Source organism: Myxocyprinus asiaticus, chromosome 47 (genome assembly GCF_019703515.2).
Source record: "Myxocyprinus asiaticus isolate MX2 ecotype Aquarium Trade chromosome 47, UBuf_Myxa_2, whole genome shotgun sequence".
NCBI lineage: Eukaryota > Metazoa > Chordata > Actinopteri > Cypriniformes > Catostomidae > Myxocyprinus > Myxocyprinus asiaticus.
The window spans coordinates 3687705-3707746 of record NC_059390.1 but is presented as its reverse complement, the minus strand read 5'-3'; the positions used below and the strand labels follow the sequence as shown (position 1 = coordinate 3707746).

The 20042-nt window shown below is 38.3% G+C and overlaps 2 protein-coding genes across 8 annotated transcripts in view; one reads left to right on the top strand and one right to left on the bottom strand.

The window, feature by feature from the left end:
• The window catches only part of LOC127436514 (FYVE, RhoGEF and PH domain-containing protein 4-like), a 28777-nt gene extending 19377 nt beyond the window's left edge, over positions 1-9400 (top strand). For 4 of the 7 annotated variants that reach the window (XM_051690762.1, XM_051690761.1, XM_051690756.1 and 1 more), the window contains 3 exons: positions 990-1139; positions 1219-1359; positions 1603-2311. In XM_051690762.1, coding sequence (XP_051546722.1) covers positions 990-1139; positions 1219-1359; positions 1603-1863 — 552 coding nt within the window. In that variant the 3' untranslated portion in view covers positions 1864-2311. Of the gene's footprint in view, positions 1-989; positions 1140-1207; positions 1360-1602; positions 2312-6477 lie in introns of those variants that run through there. The other 3 variants (XM_051690757.1, XM_051690759.1, XM_051690758.1) reach the window with 3 other exon arrangements.
• A 144-nt stretch (positions 9401-9544) lies between these two features.
• LOC127436508 (phosphatidylinositol 4,5-bisphosphate 3-kinase catalytic subunit gamma isoform-like) lies at positions 9545-17837 on the bottom strand. Its single transcript, XM_051690734.1, has 11 exons — positions 17651-17837; positions 14481-16474; positions 14164-14229; positions 13853-14078; positions 13662-13765; positions 13338-13484; positions 13160-13250; positions 12909-13033; positions 12465-12576; positions 12211-12368; positions 9545-12121 (listed from the first exon to the last, which is right to left on the bottom strand). The coding sequence occupies exons 2-11, from the start codon at positions 16464-16466 to the stop codon at positions 11840-11842; spliced, it is 3297 nt and encodes a 1098-aa protein (XP_051546694.1). The 5' UTR covers positions 16467-16474; positions 17651-17837; the 3' UTR covers positions 9545-11839.
• Positions 17838-20042: the final 2205 nt, after the last annotated feature.

Below are 20042 nucleotides of genomic sequence, written 5' to 3'. Positions count from 1 at the left end.
CTGTTGTAGCCCATCCACCTCAAGGTTCGACATGTTGTGTTTTCTGAGATGATATTCTGCTCACTACAAGTTACTGTAGAGTTTCTGTCAGCTTGAACCAGTCTGGCCATTCTCTGTTGACCTCTCTCATCAACAAGGCATTTCCGTCCGCAGAACTGCCGCTCACTGGATGTTTTTTGTTTCTGGCACCATTCTGAGTAAATTCTAGAGACTATTGTGCATGAAAATCCCAGGAGATCAGCAGTTACAGAAATACTCAAACCAGCCCATCTGGCACCAACAATCATGCCACAGTCAAAATCACTGAGATCACATTTTTCCCCCATTCTGATGGTTGATGTGAACATTAACTGAAGCTCCTGACCCATATCTGCATGATTTTATGCATTGCACTGCCGCCACATAATTGGCTGATTAGATAATCCCATGAATAAGTAGATGTACAGGTGTACCTAATAAAGTGCTCAGTGAGTGTACGTAAGTAAATGGGGCCATTCCATAAACATTGAAATACTCACTGTTTCAAAAGTATAGCCACAAGTCATAAAACAATATGTGTTAACATGTTTTTAGTGTGATATATTCGCATACTAACCCTTTCTGTGCAAAGTTCTATTTTCTGTTACAACTTAATTGTCATGAGGATGTAACGTTGGAGACAAACAACTAAAAGAACAGCAAGTCTACTGTAAAAATGATGATTTAAACAACTGTACAGCTCAAATGATAGTCTATATTTAACAGAAGTGCTTTTATAAAATTATAAGCTTCACATTTCTGCTTTTAACCATTCCAAAAGTTGGCCCATTCACTTCCATTGTAAGTGCCTCACTGTAACCTCCATTTGCTGCTTTTTGTTTTAAAGAAGGGACGAGTTGAAACTAATTTTGATGATCAACATTATGCCACAAATGCTGTCAATTGAGCTTAACTTATATTGAACCCGGTATACTCCTTTTAATTAACTAAAGTTTTGAAATATGTGCTAGGTTGTGTGCTATAAATGTTCAGACTACAAGGCGTTGCTGAGGTACGATAGTAACAGATTAAATAAAGTGTGTAAGGACTGTTACTTCATACTGACTGGCAGAACAGGCACTGAGGAACCAGCAGGGGGCAAGAAAAAAGGAATCCTTGAGGTACGTTTTTGGAGGGTCCTTAATATAAACATTATTTGGAAATGTTGATTTCTTGATCCTTTTCATAGTTCTTCACCAGATTGAAGCTGCGCAGGTCTCGGGGAACAGTTTTATGTGTGGCTTCCTGCAGTACAGTGACAGAATCAAACCATGTCAGAGGGTCTGGTGTGTGATTCCACAGCATGATTCATTGGTTCTTTACCTGTATGGAGCTCCACAGGTGGGAAATACAAAATCATATCATTTGCTTCATGCTGGTTGGTTGAATTGCATTTGATTGGACAAAAATCTAAGTAGTGCGAGATCAGTCATCAAGACTTTTTGTTCTGTTTTCTGGAAGAAAAAAAGACAGGAAAAAGTAGCTTTTGTCAACTTTTAGGAGTACACTAGCATATAGATAACCTCAAAACTAACACACACGGACTAAAAGCCATTAAACAGTAATTCTCTGGGACTTTTCCAGGATGTTAAAGCCCAGTGTACCATCCCGCTCTTGGGATACCAGGTCGAGGATGTCCATAGAACCGTGGATCATCCTCCTACCTGCTTTCGTCTGTGCCAGTCCAAATCTATTCACTGCTTTACCGCCGACACGGAGGAGCTGAAACTGCGCTGGCTGAGAGTGATCAACAGAGCTGTGATTGGAGAGATTCCGGAATGCCAGACGCCATGTAATGATGGCTTTGCCAACGGTTGCCATGATACTGTACCTGATAGAGACTAGGTGTGATTTATCTAAGATTTTTAATCTTGGATATGTCCTTAAATATACACCGAGTTGGACCCATGTTGGTAACGGAAACACTTATGGAACATTGTTGCATTTGCGTTTATAGAGTTCTTGGATTTGCTTGGAAGGTTTTTAAATCAATGGAGAACGTTCACAGTCAACCGATCAATCCCAGATATTATAATGCACTCTAATGTTGACTTCAGTCAGACTGGTAAAATATTTGGTGTGTGATTTATTTAAAATGATTGTTGTCAGACAGAAATGAGGAAAGCTAGCACAAATTCTGCTGTGTGATTTGTTAGTCTTCTTTTGTCATTTATGCTACTGTCTTTTTACGTTTTCATGTTGTTTGTCATTGTTACAGTCCTGAACATTTATGCACTTTATCATTTTTTGTAAACCAGGAAGTTGACATTGAAAATAAAGTTAATTAAAAAGTTCTTGAGTAAGCATCTTCTGTTCTTATTAGCACTTTTTAGCTTAATCTTTAAATTAATGTTCCGGGTTTAATACAGGTTAAGCTCAATCGACAGCATTTGTGGCATAATGTTGATTACCACAAAAATGTATTTCAACTCATTCCTACTTTTCTTTAAAAAAGCAAAAATCGAGGTTACAGCGAGGCATAGAGGGTTTAAACAGAAATGTGAAGCATAACATTTTATAAAAGCATTTGCATTGATTCTTCTGTTAAATCTTGTGTATTATTTGAGCTGTAAAGTTGTTTAAATCATCATTTTTACAGTCATTTTAGGTTTTAGGGATTGTTGACATTACATCGTCATGGTAATAAAGTTGTAAAATTGGCTATTTACACAGAAAAGGTTTGTGAGTGATTTTATAACACTAAAATCATGTTAACACGCATATTGTTTACATCTTGTGGCTATACTTTTGAAACAGTGAGTATTGTAACGTGCAAAATTTGGTCCCCATTCACTTCTTTGTAAGTGCCTCACTGTAACCCAGATGTTTGCTTTATTTAAAGAAGAGGAGGAACGCGTCAAAATGAATTTTTGTGGTAATCAGGATTATGCTACATGGGCCTGGGTAGCTCAGCTTATTGACGCTGTCTACCACCCCTGGAGTCGCGAGTTTGAATCCAGGGCGTGCTGAGTGACTCCAGCCGGGTCTCCTAAGTAACCAAATTGGCCCGGTTGCTAGGGAGGGTAGAGTCACATGGGGTAACCTCCTCGTGGTCACGATTAGTGGTTCTCGTTCGATTAGTGCATGGATCGCAGAGAGTAGCATGAGCCTCCACATGCTGTGAGTCTCCGCGGTGTCATGCACAACGAGTCACGTGATAAGATGCGCAGATTGACGGTCTCTGAAGCGGAGGCAACTGAGACATGTCCTCCGCCACCTGGATTGAGGTGAGTAACCGTGCCACCACGAGGACCTACTAGGTAGTGGGAATTGGGCATTCCAAATTGGGGAGAAAAAGGGGATCAAAAAAGATGCTACAAATGCTGTCGATTGAGCTTAACTTGTACTGAACCTGGAACATTCCTTTAAGTTCCTATTTGTGCATTACTTCATCTTCAAGGGCAACCATATTGCTGTGTTCTTAAAAGGATAGTTCACCCTCCCCCCCCAAAAAAAATTGTCATCATTTACTCACCCTTAAGTTATTCCAAACACATACTTCTGTTGAACACAAAAAGAGACGTTTGATAGAATGACAACCTCAGTCACCATTCACCTTCTTTGTATGTAAAAAAAGATGTAATGAAAGTGAATGGTGACTGAAACTGACATACTTATTAATTTTGGGTGAACTGTCTATTTAACTAATATTCAGATGAGATGATGAGATTCATCCAAATGTGTAAAGGAAGACCTAAGCAATTTTAATAGATATTTTCTTATACATTAACAATAGAGCATGGCTTCAAATGCAATAAAAAACAGTATCGCTTGTACAGCTTCTTTGTGCTCTAAGTAACAAAGAACAAGTTATAAATTAATGCAGTGTGTAAACTTGAAATAAACCCATACATATTCAGTCTATTCAAAATGCATCACAAATACAACCTATTGCTTTTCTGAATATATACAATTTTCTCAACAAAGGGGAGTTAGTGTTGACAGTCAAGCCAAAATACTCATGAGTGTAACGAGGACATTTTCAAACCAGGCAACAAAACACTGTGCCCTATTGTTTATGCTTTCCGTACAGTCCTCTTGTGCGTTTTGCGATCAGAATCCATGAATCAATCAGGCACAAAAAGACCACTATGGTAGGAAGTTCTAACAATGGATGACATTACAAAAACTTTGAAACTACTGATAATTTAAAGATGTACCTGGTACATTGTGGCATAAATTTGCAGACTTTACATTAGTGAAAAGAGTACACTAATACTGGCATCAACATAAATTCTGAAAGAAACTGCTGTCTGGCTTTTTCAAATACCTAGCAAAATTTAGTTGAAGACCATCAATAAAACAATTAACACACTGTTCCTGTGTTTTTGTTAAAAAGTTTGCAGCTGCTTGTTGTAGTAGGACATGTTCCTCTACATGATGTCAGTAGAGTGACCAAGAAGCCTCTCAAAAGCCTGAATGTCCATCTCTACCAACGTATACACAGCTAGACTGTTAGCTTAGGGTTTAACAACATGTGAGCGACAAAAACAATTTAAGAATTCAGATCTTGTTAGTTGTCAAACCTAAGCATTTCACATTTCCCACAGCATAGGCAGAGGCAGTCTGAGACCAGAGTTAGCTCTCCAAAATACTGTCATTTGGAGTAGGTGGATTCTTCTACCTCACTCTGGTGGGAAAATACAGTGAGGCACAAGCTAAATTCCCCAAGGAAATTCCATGGCTTAAGCTAATATAAGTAAAATCACCCTAACTGGAATTGCGACAGTACATGGGATAAATACTTATCCCACCCCTGTTGATGGCTAGTCTCACTTGACCAGATTCAATGATGTAGAAGGAACCAGCAACATCTCCCTTGAAAGACAGTGGTAGTACAGTGTACATAGGCCAAGAAATGCTTAGGAATATATGCTTGAATGCAGACTTGGGCGATGCATTGCAAGTGCACAATTTCATTATACGTAACAATGTGTTTTACTGTTGCTGTGGTAGAACTCAATGTCTGTACCACTGAACTGACTGAAGCATATTCAGGTAGCTAGGTGAATATCAACAGTCTGAACTACTTGCTTAAAACAGTCGGTTTCGGGTGTAATTTAGCAGCTGTATTTAGTAGTTGTGCATCATTCAGAATAGAAGAATGTCCATTTCAAGTTCAGTTTCTGATCCTAAATTGAATTTTAATTGAGGAAGCAAACTATGGAAGGGCCAAAATTACTCACAATTAAATCATTAAATGTTTTTTTTAATAACTAATTAAAAGCATAATGAAAATGTTTAAAATATATATATTAAATGAATAAAATCAATAAATGTCCCTTGTATTTCATTTTAGCCTAATCTTCGGGTTGATTTTTATATTGAAGCACGAGCTAAGTGTCTTTTCATTTTTATTTTCAGGGTTATGGCTATCAGCACATCACTCGATAAATGACTGTCCACATTTTGGTTGGCAACTTCATCTGCAAGAGTTTACGAGAAATGTCTTATGGTTCCAGGTTAAGCTATATCTGTGGTGTGAAAAAACACCTAAACTCACTAATCAGAAAGAAATCAATTTTGAAAGGTGATGCCCACTGTCCTTGAGTGATGTGCTAAAAACTGTAACCCTGGAAATGGAAGATACGAAGCTTGTGTTTAAATTAAAAATTGTTAATTTTACATAAGCACATTTACAGTATGTGTCTTTTCATTTTCAGGGTTGCCAAAAATATGGCTGAAATGGTCACAAACTAGTGCTAAAATGACATCCAAGTGGCATTTATTGATTTATTTAGTGATTTAATAATTTAATGATTTATATATATATATATATACATATATACATATATGATACATAAAAAAATTTATATTTTAAGTTTTTGTTAAAAATTACACAATTTAATTTGATTGAAGAAGAAATTGAAATGCGTAAATCTTAAAAATAGAGTGTGTTTAATACATTTTTATTTTATGGTGCATGGTGGAAGAGCATTTCCTAGAATGCTCTATCACTCAATATTTTACACATTCAATAGATTCAAATTTTGAGCTATTTATTTTTATGACATCATCTGAAAACAATGGGGTGGACTATTTCTTAAAATCTGTTTTGATGGCTGTTTTTATTTCAGTTAAACAAATAGCATGTCTAATAAGTAAAAAAAATAAAATAATTAATTCTACCTAATAGGGATTAAATAGGTATAATTTATCGAAATAATAATGTAATTATTTATGTCACAAAATGTGTCTTGTTGTGTTGGACTAATGAAATTGTGCAGTTGTGTGGCTGTGTTGAGTTTTCCTATTCAAATTCAACTTACTGCGGGCTGTGGCCAATTCAATTCAAATTCCTTCTCATGAATTTCAATTTCAATTCTGAAATTCTGAATTTTGCCCAGCCCTGTAATTTAGTCCTGAGATATGATATTCAGAGAACTTTTATTTTATTTGTCTTATGTCGAAAAGAGATTACCTGAGCAAAAATTGTCTCTCCATCTCTGTACTGTACAGGTTAGAACATCTGCTACTTTCATCTTCCCCGCAGGCTACAAAGAGACCATAGTGAAGTCTGTTATCAACCAAGCTCTACCCAGTGACACAAAGAGACTATTCTATATGAAAGAGGCAGTGACAACCACAAGAGAGCTGAGAATTGGATGTAACTCAATGAGAGCTTCGTGCAACTTCCTCTTCTTGGCGTTATTCCGAACAGTGATCCTTTGGAAGGTAATCCTGTCCTAGAACACCAAGAAAAAAGGTCTCTGGATTGTCCAAAACCAAAGCTTTTTGGTGTTCCCAAGACATGAACACTACCCATGTGACTTCAAGTATTTTTAAAAGCATTTTCAAGCTTGTTTTACAAAGGTAGATGCACTTGCCAGACACTATAGAGCTCCGAGTGAGGCAGCAATGATTGTTGCCACCCATGGTGTGTTGTACATCAGGGCGAGCTCTCCAAAACTACCATGGTTTTTGTAGACCCCAACAACTGTCTCTTTTCCATCTACAGTAATGAGGATAAGGCAAAACTTTAAAGGTTATCACCCTGTTTCATAACACGCTCGCCCTTTTTCACAACCTTCTCAAACATGGCGCCTGGGTAGCTCAGCGAGTATTGACGCTGACTACCACCCCTGGAGTCCTGAGTCGAATCCAGGGCTTGCTGAGTGACTCCAGCCAGGTCTCCTAAGCAACCAAATTGGCCCGATTGCTAGGGAGGGTCTCTACCCTCACATGGGGTAACCTCCTTGTGGTCGCTATTAAGTGGTTCTCGCTCTCAATGGGGCGTGTGGTAAGTTGTGCGTGGATTGCGGAATTTAGCATGAGCCTCCACATGCTGTGAGTCTCTGCGGTGTCATGCACAGCGAGCCACGTGATAAGATGCGTGGATTGACGGTCTCAGAAGCGGATGCAACTGAGACTTGTCCTCCACCACCCGGATTGAGGTGAGTGACCGTGCCACCACGAGGACCTACTAAGTAGTGGGAATTGGGCATTCCAAATTGGGGAGAAAAGAGGATAATAAATAAATAAATAAATAAAACTTAAATGCATAGGTTTTTCACCAAACATTATTACATACGTGGGTCTTAAGTGACCTGATGTCACAAATGGATCTACAAAATGCACAGACAGAGTCAAATTTTCAAAACATTTTCAAGACAATTAGAAAATAATAGAACAGAATATATTTTGATGATTTATTTTTCATATATCGAAGAGATGAAGCAAAATATAAAGAACAGGATTTATTACTTCCAAACTGAATTTTCATGAGACGCAACTGGCTGTCAAACACATATTGAGGTACACATCAGCTACAAATATGTATTTTCTCACATAATTTGAGTAGTACACACAAATGACAATAGACAGATCATACTGTTCATGTGTTACACTTGCTATAGTTTACTTACATGTTGCTTCGTCAAATAGCAATGTCAAATGTAAATCAAGACAAACACTGAAACATCTGCTCAACTTTGAGTAAGAAATAGCATGCATAATATGTATGTGTACATGCATATGGAATACTGATAATTCACCATTGCCACATAGAAAATCAACTTGATAAAGTAGTCATTTGTATGAATGCATGCTGAATTATTGTATTATGTGTATTAAAATGTTTAGATTTGATTTATGGGCTGTTTAGACTGCTTATATATACACCGATCAGTCACAACATTAAAACCACCTGCCTAATATTTTGTAGGTCCCCCTCGTGCCGCCAAAACAGCGCCAATCCGCATCTCAGAATAGCATTCTTAGATGATATTTTTCTCACCACAATTGTACAGAGTGGTTATCTGAGTTACCGTAGACTCTGTCATTTCGAATCAGTCTGGCCATTCTCTGTTGACCTCTCTCATCAACAAGGCGTTTCCGTCCACAGAACTGCCGCTCACTGAATGTTTTTTGTTTTTGGCACCATTCAGAGTAAATTCTAGAGAGTGTTGTGAGTGAAAATCCCAGAAGATCAGCAGTTACAGAAATACTCAAACCAGCCCATCTGGCACCAACAATCATGCCACGGTCCAAATCACAGAGATCACATTTTTCCCCCATTCTGATGGTTGATGTGAACATTAACTGAAGCTCCTGACCCATATCTGCATGATTTTATGAACTGCACTGCTGCCACACAATTGGCTGATTAGATCATCGCATGGATGTTTGAGTATTTCTGTAACTGCTGACCTCCTGGGATTTTTAAGCTAGTATGGGCCTTATTTGACCCGACCAAAAAATCAGTAAAATAAGACGAATGAATTGAAGCTGCTATAGCGAGTAGCCCCCTCTGCTGGTAAAAATAAATAGCACACGGTAGGCATTGCTGCTCGGGCTAAGTTTCCTGCCATGTAATATGATTCACTATGTGGGCTGTTTTGAACGCTCTGGGAAAACGGGGACGTCTGGTCACCCCATTTTATCCCTTGTGCATCAATAAAAAAAGTTACTCAGAGGTCCTTCGAGGACAAAAATGTCCACGTTAAAAAACTGCCATAATAATATTATATATTAATATTATTTTCCACTTTCAGTTAGTTAATTTTTTTAACCAACATCAGTCCTGATCATAACTATTAAATATTCATTCATTTTCAGGATTTTAACCCTTTAAATGCCAGTTTGTTTATATAATGCCACTGTTGTTTTTTATGAAAAAAAATAATAAAGTTATTTATTTGATTATCACAGTCTGGGATATGTCAATGATTAGCAACAACATTGATCTGATGCATTATTATTTTTTGTGCAGTGTCAGATTTAAAAAAAACAAACACTCAGGACCTTAGAGGACAAAAAAGTTTGTGTCAAAAAACTGCCATAAAAACATTACATATTAATATTATTTTCCACTTTCACTGACTTAGATTTTTTTAACTAACATCAGTCCTGATCATAACTACCAAATATTCATTTTCAGGACTTTGAACCTTTAAATGCCAGTTTGTTTACATAATGCCACTGTTGTCTTTCTCTCTCACACACACACACACACACACACACACACACACACACACATTTATCAATACACACATACAAAACTGACATCCATATCAACACACCCACACAATTTTAGCTGCATGATTTATTCAATTGGCCTACAGTGCTCTATAATACAGCAAACAGAAAATAGGAAAAAAACTTGTATTTGCTCCATAGGCTAAACATGAGAAAAATAGCGCCATCTGGTGGAAAATATTAAAAATGTACATTTTGAAGACAGGGCTCCAGAATGAAAGCATAATACACTATATTGCCAAAAGTATTCGCTCACCCATCCAAATAATTGAATTCAGGTGTTCCAATCACTTCCATGGCCACAGGTGAATAAAATGAAGCACCTAAGCATGCAGACTGCTTCTACAAACATTTGTGAAAGAATTGGCCGCTCTTAGGAGCTCAGTGAATTCCAGCGTGGTACTGTGATAGGATGCCACCTGTGCAACAAGTCCAGTCGTGAAATTTCCTCGCTACTAAATATTCCACAGTCAACTCTCAGTGGTATTATAACAAAGTGGAAGCGATTGGGAATGACTGCAACTCAGCCACGAAGTGGTAGACCACGTAAAATGACAGAGCGGGGTCAGCGGATGCTGAGGCGCATAGTGCGCAGAGGTCGCCAACTTTCTGCAGAGTCAATCGCTACAGACCTCCAAAGTTCATGTGGCCTTCAGATTAGCTCAAGAACAGTGCGTAGAGAGCTTCATGGAATGGGTTTCCATGGCCGAGCAGCTGCATCCAAGCCATACATCACCAAGTGCAATGCAAAGCGTCGGATGCAGTGGTGTAAAGCACGCCGCCACTGGACTCTAGAGCAGTGGAGACGCGTTCTCTGGAGTGACGAATCACGCTTCTCCATCTGGCAATCTGATGGACGAGTCTGGGTTTAGCGGTTGCCAGGAGAACGGTACTTCTCTGACTGCATTGTGCCAACTGTGAAGTTTGGTGGAGGGGGGATTATGGTGTGGGGTTGTTTTTCAGGAGCTGGGCTTGGCCCCATAGTTCCAGTGAAAGGAACTCTGAATGCTTCAGCATACCAAGAGATTTTGGACAATTCCATGCTCCCAACTTTGTGGGAACAGTTTGGGGATGGCCCCTTCCTGTTCCAACATGACTGCACACCAGTGCACAAAGTAAGGTCCATAAAGACATGGATGAGCGAGTTTGGTGTGGAAGAACTTGACTGGCCTGCACAGAGTCCTGACCTCAACCCGATAGAGCACCTTTGGGATGAATTAGAGCGAAGACTGCGAGCCAGGCCTAATCGTCCAACATCAGTGTCTGACCTCACAAATGCGCTTCTGGAAGAATGGTCAAAAATTCCCATAAACACACTCCTAAACCTTGTGGAAAGCCTTCCTAGAAGAGTTGAAGCTGTTATAGCTGCAAAGGGTGGGTCGACGTCATATTAATTCCTATGGATTAAGAATGGGATGTCACTTAAGTTCATATGCGTCTAAAGGCAGATGAGCGAATACTTTTGGCAATATAGTGTATCATAGAAATCATAGACTTGATGTCTGAATAATTTGCATTCTGTGCACAGTATGCATACTATATACTGTGAAAATGTTTATTTGCCATTCTGAACATTGGCCAGTTAGCACAGTTTGGATGTAGAAACAATAACTGTAGTAACTATGGGATTTTGGCAGAATCTATAGGTACAATTTCATGATTGAGGGTTAAAAATTGAATGGCACCTTCTTAATTAATATGGGGTTGTAAATGTGATATGACAATAGTTTTAAAAATGTGCCAGTAAAAAAAAAGAGAAAGAATTCGTATGACATTTGTTCTCAAACAATTTTAAAATAAAACAATTAAATATATCTAAAAATAAATTAATGTCAGCATATTTAGGTGATTCAAACAAAAGCTGTGCTCTAGCTGGTTAGATATCAAATAAAAAAAATATGATTCATATTATACAATTATTGTACTTAATATTTCCACCACCACCTCCTCATTTTTAACACAAAAACACAATTATTGCGAATCACAGATGTGCTGAATGTCATAGTCACAAGATGTCACAAGTAATTAGCAAATTTTGCCTCTCAACAGACTGAATAGAATCTCAAAACTTATTTAAAATAAGAGATGTAGGCTGACAGAATACCAGCTCCTTCTCCAGTGATCAGACTCCTGCTTTTTACTGCTTTATTATGGGTATGTAGACTGATTCAGTCTCTTAGACATAACAATCTTCACATACTTTATATTACAGTGCAAATTCCCAAGGTTATATTAAGACTGCACCTTAAAAGCCTAAACAACAGAATAATTTATGGCCTTAAAAACCTTTTAGGTTTAATTCTTCATCTAAAATGATCTTCTTCATGCAGGATCGATGGCATGCTCAAGCTGAACGTTTCTCCACACCTTGTTTAATGCCTAGAACTAAGTGGAGGAACCAGTTGAACTGCACCGTCCAACCTTTGTCTCGACATATCTCGATTTGGTCCAAGAAATGTTGTTTGGCTTCATCCTCAGAGCGTCCGACCGTCAGTGCTTCCCGTATGTACTCTATGTCCTCCTCGCTAGTCAGCTGTGGCATACCCGTCATGAGCATCATAGAGAACAAGATGATAAGTAGGTTGGTGTGGTGTCTCAGAGCCAGGTAGGCCTTCAGGCAAACGTTCTGTGTTTATAAGAAAGATTACACTTAGTCACTGCGAAATAATCTAATATGCTGTTAAAGGTATGAGATAATAGTGTATATGTGTATACCTGAAATTTGAGGAAATTAGGGCTACTTTTTTTCCCAGTCGTGCCCATCAAATAAAGGAAATCAGGAGTTAGGACAAACGGCACTCGTTCCTTGCTTATCCCCAAGAAACTCTTGTAATTTCCAAGTATATGTCCAAAATCAATGTGAAACAGGTTCCCTAGTTGCAAACATATATAAATTCTGGCATTATTTCTTCAGCTGATTATTAATCAAGCTATAGCATTCCAGCCAAGATGTTATTATGAACAATTACCCGTCTCTGTGATCATTATATTGTCGTTGTGACGATCACCAATGCCCAGGACATAAGTTGCCACACAATATCCTCCACAGGAGAATACAAACCGCTCTACAGCCTGCTGGTGCTGAAGAAGAAGATGGGTGGAGATGGAAAAATCTACAACTTTAGCCTCAATACCTGATTTTTTTCACTGTACATATTTGCATCACGCAAACACAGTCATGCAAATAAGTGAGGCAAACATTACACATCTAACATTGTCTATCAGCAACATGACCTAACCTCATCCGAACCTGAACTTAAATATAGCACAGTGGATATATGCAGATGCTATGTTTGAGCACCACAAAGGCAGCCCCTCTCAAACAAAGACCCTAACACACCAGGAAGTGAGACGTTTCCTTCCTCTTTTGTAAATACAACAGTTTCAATTGAAACAACATATACAACTTGTACCTCATTCACACACTTCTCACAAAGCCATTGGCTGAGTATTTCATCTTTAAAAGCACCAGTGTTCCCAACAGTACTTTGCTGAATGTTAGCAATAGTCGTGGCATCCTTCACTATTTCAATCATCCCTAGAAGATAGAAGATAATTTCTTAAATTCTTCATTATAAAAACGACAGAGAACACATTGCAAAAAAACAACAACAAAAAAACCACTGTTTATACATTTCAAAACAAATAAATCCACCACTATTACCAATTTTATTTCCTGTGGAAATGCAGCCATATGGTAACAAGGAAAGATCCAAGGATTCCAGCTCCCAGATAGACTCCATTATTAGCAAAATCTGTGAGAAAAGACATCTATTAAAAAGATAGCATAGATAAGTTGAGTGATGGCTGCAGTCGTGCATTTAAATAGTGACCACGCCCACCTGTAATATCAGCATGTCCTGACGAAGGTCATCCCCATCTTTAAAGATGATACCAATTGTGTCACTCGACAGGGTGGTGGGGTCGGCTCGCTTGAACTGCAGCCACAAGGGTTTTTTTTTGGATGCCATCACTTTGCATTGTTCAATCTGCAAATAATAATAGATTCACCTAGGAGACCTTGACATGTTGGGTGTTTTGAAGTTATCCGAGATCATCACATTAAAAATGGGGCCTAATAAACAGTGGATATTGAAATTACAAACAGGAAGCATTGGAGCAAAGTAGCAGTTAAAATGAAATAGTATCACTTTGGTTTTACATACCACCAATGCCCCAGCCCGTAGGCCTGGGTCATAAGGCACTTTGAAGCTTTCTGGCAACCCTGACATTTGCAGTCCCTCCAGTTTCTGACGCAGCTGAAAAACAACTACAGTGTTCCCACCAGATTAGATATCAATGCACTATGGTGGCCTAATGGAATATAATAGGGACAAATACTAGCTGTAGACATCACCTTGTGCTGACACGTCATATTTTTCAGCAGACACAAGCTTAATCTCACGGGCGACTCTTTGCAAGGCCTCTGTGATCTCCACCTGCTTCCTGAAGTCCTGCAGCATAACTTCACCACAGCCACGAAGGTAAGCCTCCAGGATAACAGCATACCGCTGCTGGTAATGCATGGATTGAGCAATTTCACTACGCAAGAACCAGAACAGGAAGTGGCCAATCCGCTTGCTCTGCAAGAGTCACAAGTGTAGTCCAATTAAACTAAAAACACTTCAAACTGATTCAGTGCTTCAGATGGATCAGGTTTCGACTTACTCTAAGCGCACGTTTGAGAAGGAACCTGGAAAGTGCACTGTCATGGTACGGTTCAAATTTCACAGCCTACAAGACAATGAGTAACAGACAATGAAGATTAACATTTTTTCAATTCCATATAAAGTTTCATAGAACAAAATCTTTGACTTACATTGTGTACAATGGTACAGAAGGGGGTCAGTCGGTTAATTTTATGTAAAAACCTCCTTTGCAATCTAATTTTAATAGCTAACTGAAGTTTCTTTGTTCATGTTGAGTCAGTGTGTCTGAGCTGATATGCAAAACTAACCACTGAAATTCTCACTGTTGAGCCCTACCTGAACAAGCTGCAGGAGATACCGTAGAACGTCATCATCTCCCAGAGTCTCTAACTTTCTGACGGCCATAGTGCGGACATTTTCGTCAGAAAAGTGGCAGTCTAGTAACTGTAAAGCCAAACCCACGTCAAGTGAGCTTCGGTCCCATATGGTACTCCGCTCCAGAAGACAGTGGGTTATTGTCACAGCCTCTTGTTTGCCCCATTTTACAGAGGAAAGGAACTTTGGATATGCTTTGGGATCCCGCATACACTCCTGCCTGAAGTGCCAAAGCAGCTCTTTATCTTCTGCACTGAGCGGATGCAGAGGATCAGTAGCAATAATCTGCTCAAACTGTTTCCGCAAGTGATTGGGCATCTCTCTCTGCCCTCTCTCCCCTTCCATTTCTGAGTCTTGAGAATCCTTGCTCTTAGGGAGAGCAACAGGGTAGCAGTACTTGTCTAGAAGAATAGCGACAGCCATGGAAGTGGTCTTGTCTGGGTTTGTGGCAGACGTAAGCTTGTCTGCATTAACACTGCTGTTGTCTTCACTTTTCTCTGGCATCTTCCACATATGCAAGACAAACTCCCCTTGTCTTAGCAGAGACCTGTGGTCCACCAGTAACAGGTTGACGTAGTAAAGCAAGCGGCTCTTGTTTTTGCAGTCGTTTTCCTTTGATGTTTGAGTCTGGGCTTTTCCACAAGACACCTGCAGACTAAGTCGTGCTCCTTTGGGTAAGTCCTTGATCTTTATATTGAATTCCAGCCAGGTGTTCCAAAGCACCTCATCTGTGAAGGGTTTCGAGCTTGTCCTCTCTTGGGCCAGCAACTGCTGACCATGAAAAATACTGGCCTCAACAAACACAATCAGCTCTGAATTGCGTGGAAGTACTGGTATGTCAATCCCCAAGATCTTAACCCTGAATTTTCGATTGCAGTCCCATAGGGAGATGGTGAACACCTTCTCGTGGTCTTTTTCAGTGATGGTCAATTGTTCATGTGTGCCAGCTACACCAGTGCAGTCATCAACCTGCGACCAGTCCTCTCTTTGGACTACATCTTGTTCTGGGTTTGGCGGGTGCTGTAACACCAAATGGATCTCTTCACCGTTTTTAAGACACTGTCTGATCCATTGGAAGTCTTTGATGGCGTAGTTGCCATATAGGTATTCCTCTCTTCCGCAAACTCTCAAGACAAAATCAGATTCGCTGACATCTTCTGATATGTCTAAAAGCGCTCTCTTGTTAGCAATCTTGGCAAAGAAGCTCTGAAGAACCTGCACAGGTGTATCATCTATAGATACCTTAATGGTCTGGCTTGTTGTCTCCTTGTGTATCACCACCAGAATGTGAGTGTTACTTATTTTGCTCAGCAAGTATTCAGGGAGCGGCTTTGTGGTTATCCAGGGATCCATTGAATAAAGTTTCGGGTCTCTATCAGACAGCTCGATTTTCCGAGGGGTGAGTAGCTTTCTTCGTGTGAATTCCAATTCGTCATCATGGACGTTGCTGACATCTGTAACATCATATCCAATGAGGTGGTTCAGAAACCTTTGGTACTTAAGAGAATCCTCGGATGCTTGCGGCCTGATAACCAAATGAATTTTTCCCATCTCTTTTCTCAACGCTTTCCAGTAGCGGACGCAGTCAAGGGTTTGAAACACCTGCTGCTTATCGTAGATCTCATACCAGTTGCCTTTCTTCTGGTAGAGGAGAATGCAGTGGTCTGGCGAGTATTTTTGGTAAAATTCAGGGCATATCTTTGTGGTAACAGCTCTGTGCCAGAGCTGAACCTTCACCTGCTCTACCGTCCAATTTCCAGTCACTTCTAATTGCAGCTTGTCAGGGCTCTTGTTTGTTTTGTTAGTGGTGGGCAGTACAAACTCAATCGCTATATGATCCATGGGTACAGCTGAGGTGGATGTGAATGCTTTCATCTTCCTTCTCCTCCTCTTGTTTTCCTCTCTACGAACTACTGGTGGCTCATCATCACTAGCTTGCTGTTCCATAACCAATGCTAAAAGTAATAAAACAAGAAAAAATTGCTCACAATTTGGACTAGGACTGACTGTTTCTATGCACATTTTGGAGATTGACTGCAGAGCCATAATCACTATAGAAATTTCAATTAGTGGTTAGTTAATATGGGATTTTCAACAGCTGAAAGAAACATTTGCACTATTAATTTGCTGCTACACTCAGAATTTATCTTTCTGTGGCAAGGAGCGTAGCAGGCTAAGGGACAGAACTGGTAAGCAGGATGTTGCCGGTTCGATCCCCACAGCCACCACCATTGTGTCCTTGAGCAAGGCACTTTACTCCAGGTTGCTCTGGGGGGATTGTCCCTGTAATAAGTGCGCTGGAAGTAAAAAAAAGCATCTGCCAAATTAATACAAATAAAATAAAAAGTATGGTAAAACAAAAAACATCTAATTCTAATATTGTACCCAATATTTCCAGTACATTAATATAAATGGGCAGTGCCCCCTCCTCACCTTATTAAACGATGACACCTAAACATTGCTTCCTCAAAACACACAAATTTCATGGGACTCTATAACACAATCTTCTAATATGTGAAGTCTAATGTGAAGTGCACAGGTTAAAAAATTGTCTCGGAAAAAAAAAAAAAAAAAAAATGGTGAAGTGTTTATTTTGGTCTTTAGTACCCATTAAAACTCTCATTTATTTCCGGATATTTTCCAGATATTTTCTCTTGTTTCTACTTGTTATAGAGTTACAGCCAGCAAAGTCTAATTTAAAATGACGTTCACTTTATGCAAAGGAAGTCAAAGAAGCAGGAAGCACTCATGTGCCCTTAATGCAAACACAAATGTTCAAAACAGAAAGTCCACTGAAGTCCACAAATAACGCGAACCGAAACATTGCAACCAATAAATCAATCATGCATTGACCAGTTTAGAAAAAAAAAACAAACAAAAAAAAACATGAAAGTAACAATGTCCATGTTTCAGAAACGCACTGCCAACGCGGAAGTTTCTTAAAATAACATTAAGTTTGATATTTAGAGTAAAAACAAAGAAATGTTGTCAATATGAGTATATTATATTATATTAATATAGTTAAACAAAATAACAAGACACTAGGCCTAATTACAATATAGAAACATAAGAAGTAACGGTTTTGCCTAAGGGCTGGTGTAAAAAAGCTTAATAACATAATATCAGCTCACCGTTTAGCAGACACAGAGCCAATGACCCTGAAGGTGGTTGAGTAAATACTTATACATTGATGCCGTGAAGCTCTCAAACTCTCTTATTCAAACAGTTATGCTCCAAAATAAACGCGATCTGTCAGAGAAGGGCTTTCATTCCCTCTCTCACCATCTGATCTTACGCATAATGACTAAACTGCGGCTCTCATTGGCTTGACACTAGACTCGATCATTCTCTCTCTCTTGCGGTGAAATATAAATGTAGTTTTGCATAGACGATAAGCGCTTTAGATATTTTGCATTTTATAATAAGACTCTGGGGTTTTCTCTCTTGCTATTCGATTGTTTTACTGTATAGACTGTTTTGTATTGGCCTTGCAATATTTGTGCATTGATTTGCATCTTAGTTTTATTTTTAGTTTATATGTATTTTTTATTTTTATTTTATTAAATCTATATTTGTATTTTTACATGTATAAATGCTAGCTAGATAAAGGCTTAACATGTATGATTTTATTATGGTCTTTTATTTTTGTGTTGTTTATTCACATTTTGTATATCTCAACAACACAAAGGTGATTTAATATGATTTAATAATAATAAAATAAATATCAAAGCTTGGTTTTTAATTTTTTCAACACATTTTAGGTCAGCAACCTGCCTTCTCCTCTTCTACATTTTGACTTGTGCAATGATGTCCTCTAGTGGTGTTCCTAATAGAAAACTTACTATTGAATGTTTCTCTGGTTCTCCCTCTGTCCGTTTTAATGTAATGCAGTCGATTCCAAAAAGAATCGATTCCTCGATTCCGATGCGTCGGGAATCGATAATCGACTCGACTCGATTCCTTTCAGGGAAACCGGTTGATATTTTCAGACTGTGTTTATTTCCTCGACCACTGAGCTACACATTTCAGAAGCCTAACAGCACTAATACAATTTACAAAAGGATTATAAAATAACTGCATCTTAACGATCATCCGCCTGACTCTGAGTCTTCTGTAGTCTGTCTGCATCTGTAAATTCACTCCATTTGTTCATCTGTATGAAGCAATCACACAAGACCTTCAACACGTCTGCTTTCCAGACCTGTATAGTCTACCGGTATTTTATTAATTTTGGATTAAACTTTTTATCAACATGTCAAATATGTGGCTGTAAATTGGCAAACAAACGTTAGCTTCCCAGTTCACATCAGTAAATCAGTATGTTGAATTGATCAATGTGCTTCACTTATAAAAGTGAGAATGTAACGCTTCTCTACTCGTTCTGGACATTTTTACACACACACACACACACACACACACACACACACACACACACACACACACACACACACACACACACACACACACACACACACATATATTTAATTAGCCTACTTTTTACACAATTTTATATTAAAATTATTTTATGAAATCAAATAATTAAAAAAAAGTGTATACACGTTATAAAATATACATTTTTAAAAATGTATGAAATAAACCAATACAAGTGAAGTGTATTGTTTGGACATTTTATTCAGTGTACAAACGGTAGTGGACAATTACTGTACATTCTAATATAAACATCTTTCTAAACAAAAACTCATGAGTGATAACAGACAATTTCAATGTGCTTTTAAGATTATTTGCAGTAGTTCTTCGAAATACAGGCGCATCTACTCAAACTTCCCTCAAATTTGTCTCATGGGATTGAAGCATCGTGCTTTGGTATGTGCATATAGGCCATGATTTAACTTTATAATGGACCTATTAATAGTAGGCCTAAATGTCACTATTATAAATAGTGCAAAGAACGCTTAGTGAGCTGTTTATTATGAGATGTAACTTTTACCTCCCGTTTTTTCGGAATCGAAAAAATGAGTCTGGAATCGACTCTTTGGAATATTTCTGGGCCGTCCCCGTTGCTCATATACTGTATAAATAAACGAACTCTTTTAAATTAAATTTATTTTTATTGCGCACACACACACAAAAAAAAAAAAAATTATATTAATAATAATAATAATAATAATAATATATATATAAATTATTATGATTCTTTTTTTATTATTTAAAAAAATATTTATTTTAAATTGTGGAAAATCAGGAACTTTGGGGAATTTTTTTTTGTGGGGGGGGGGGGGGGGGACAGAACTTTCAATTATTCGCATCCCTTTAGCAACTGAAACAGTGCATTTTGATTTCTTCTCATTATATATTAATCAGATTCAATAAACAAAACAAACTTAGTAACAAAAATGTATTTAAATTTGACCAAATTAGCTTTAATGTAAATTAAATTGACCAAATTAAACCATAATATTCCAAATTAAATTCACATGTACGATTTCTGAAATACTTTTATTTGGTAATGTCTCTCGCCTCGCCCCCTTACCGTGACGTCGGCGTCATTCCATCCACTGATTG

What these genes read in the sequence shown, in the direction of transcription:
- LOC127436508 (XM_051690734.1), bottom strand. Translation starts at nt 16,466, where the DNA reads ATGGAACAGCAAGCTAGTGATGATGAGCCACCAGTAGTTCGTAGAGAG. An exon ending in TTCTCAAACGTGCGCTTAGA is followed by an intron (nt 14,079 to 14,163) that starts GTAAGTCGAAAC and finishes TGACTCTTGCAG; the next exon opens with AGCAAGCGGATTGGCCACTT. An exon ending in ATATGACGTGTCAGCACAAG is followed by an intron (nt 13,766 to 13,852) that starts GTGATGTCTACA and finishes GGAACACTGTAG; the next exon opens with TTGTTTTTCAGCTGCGTCAG.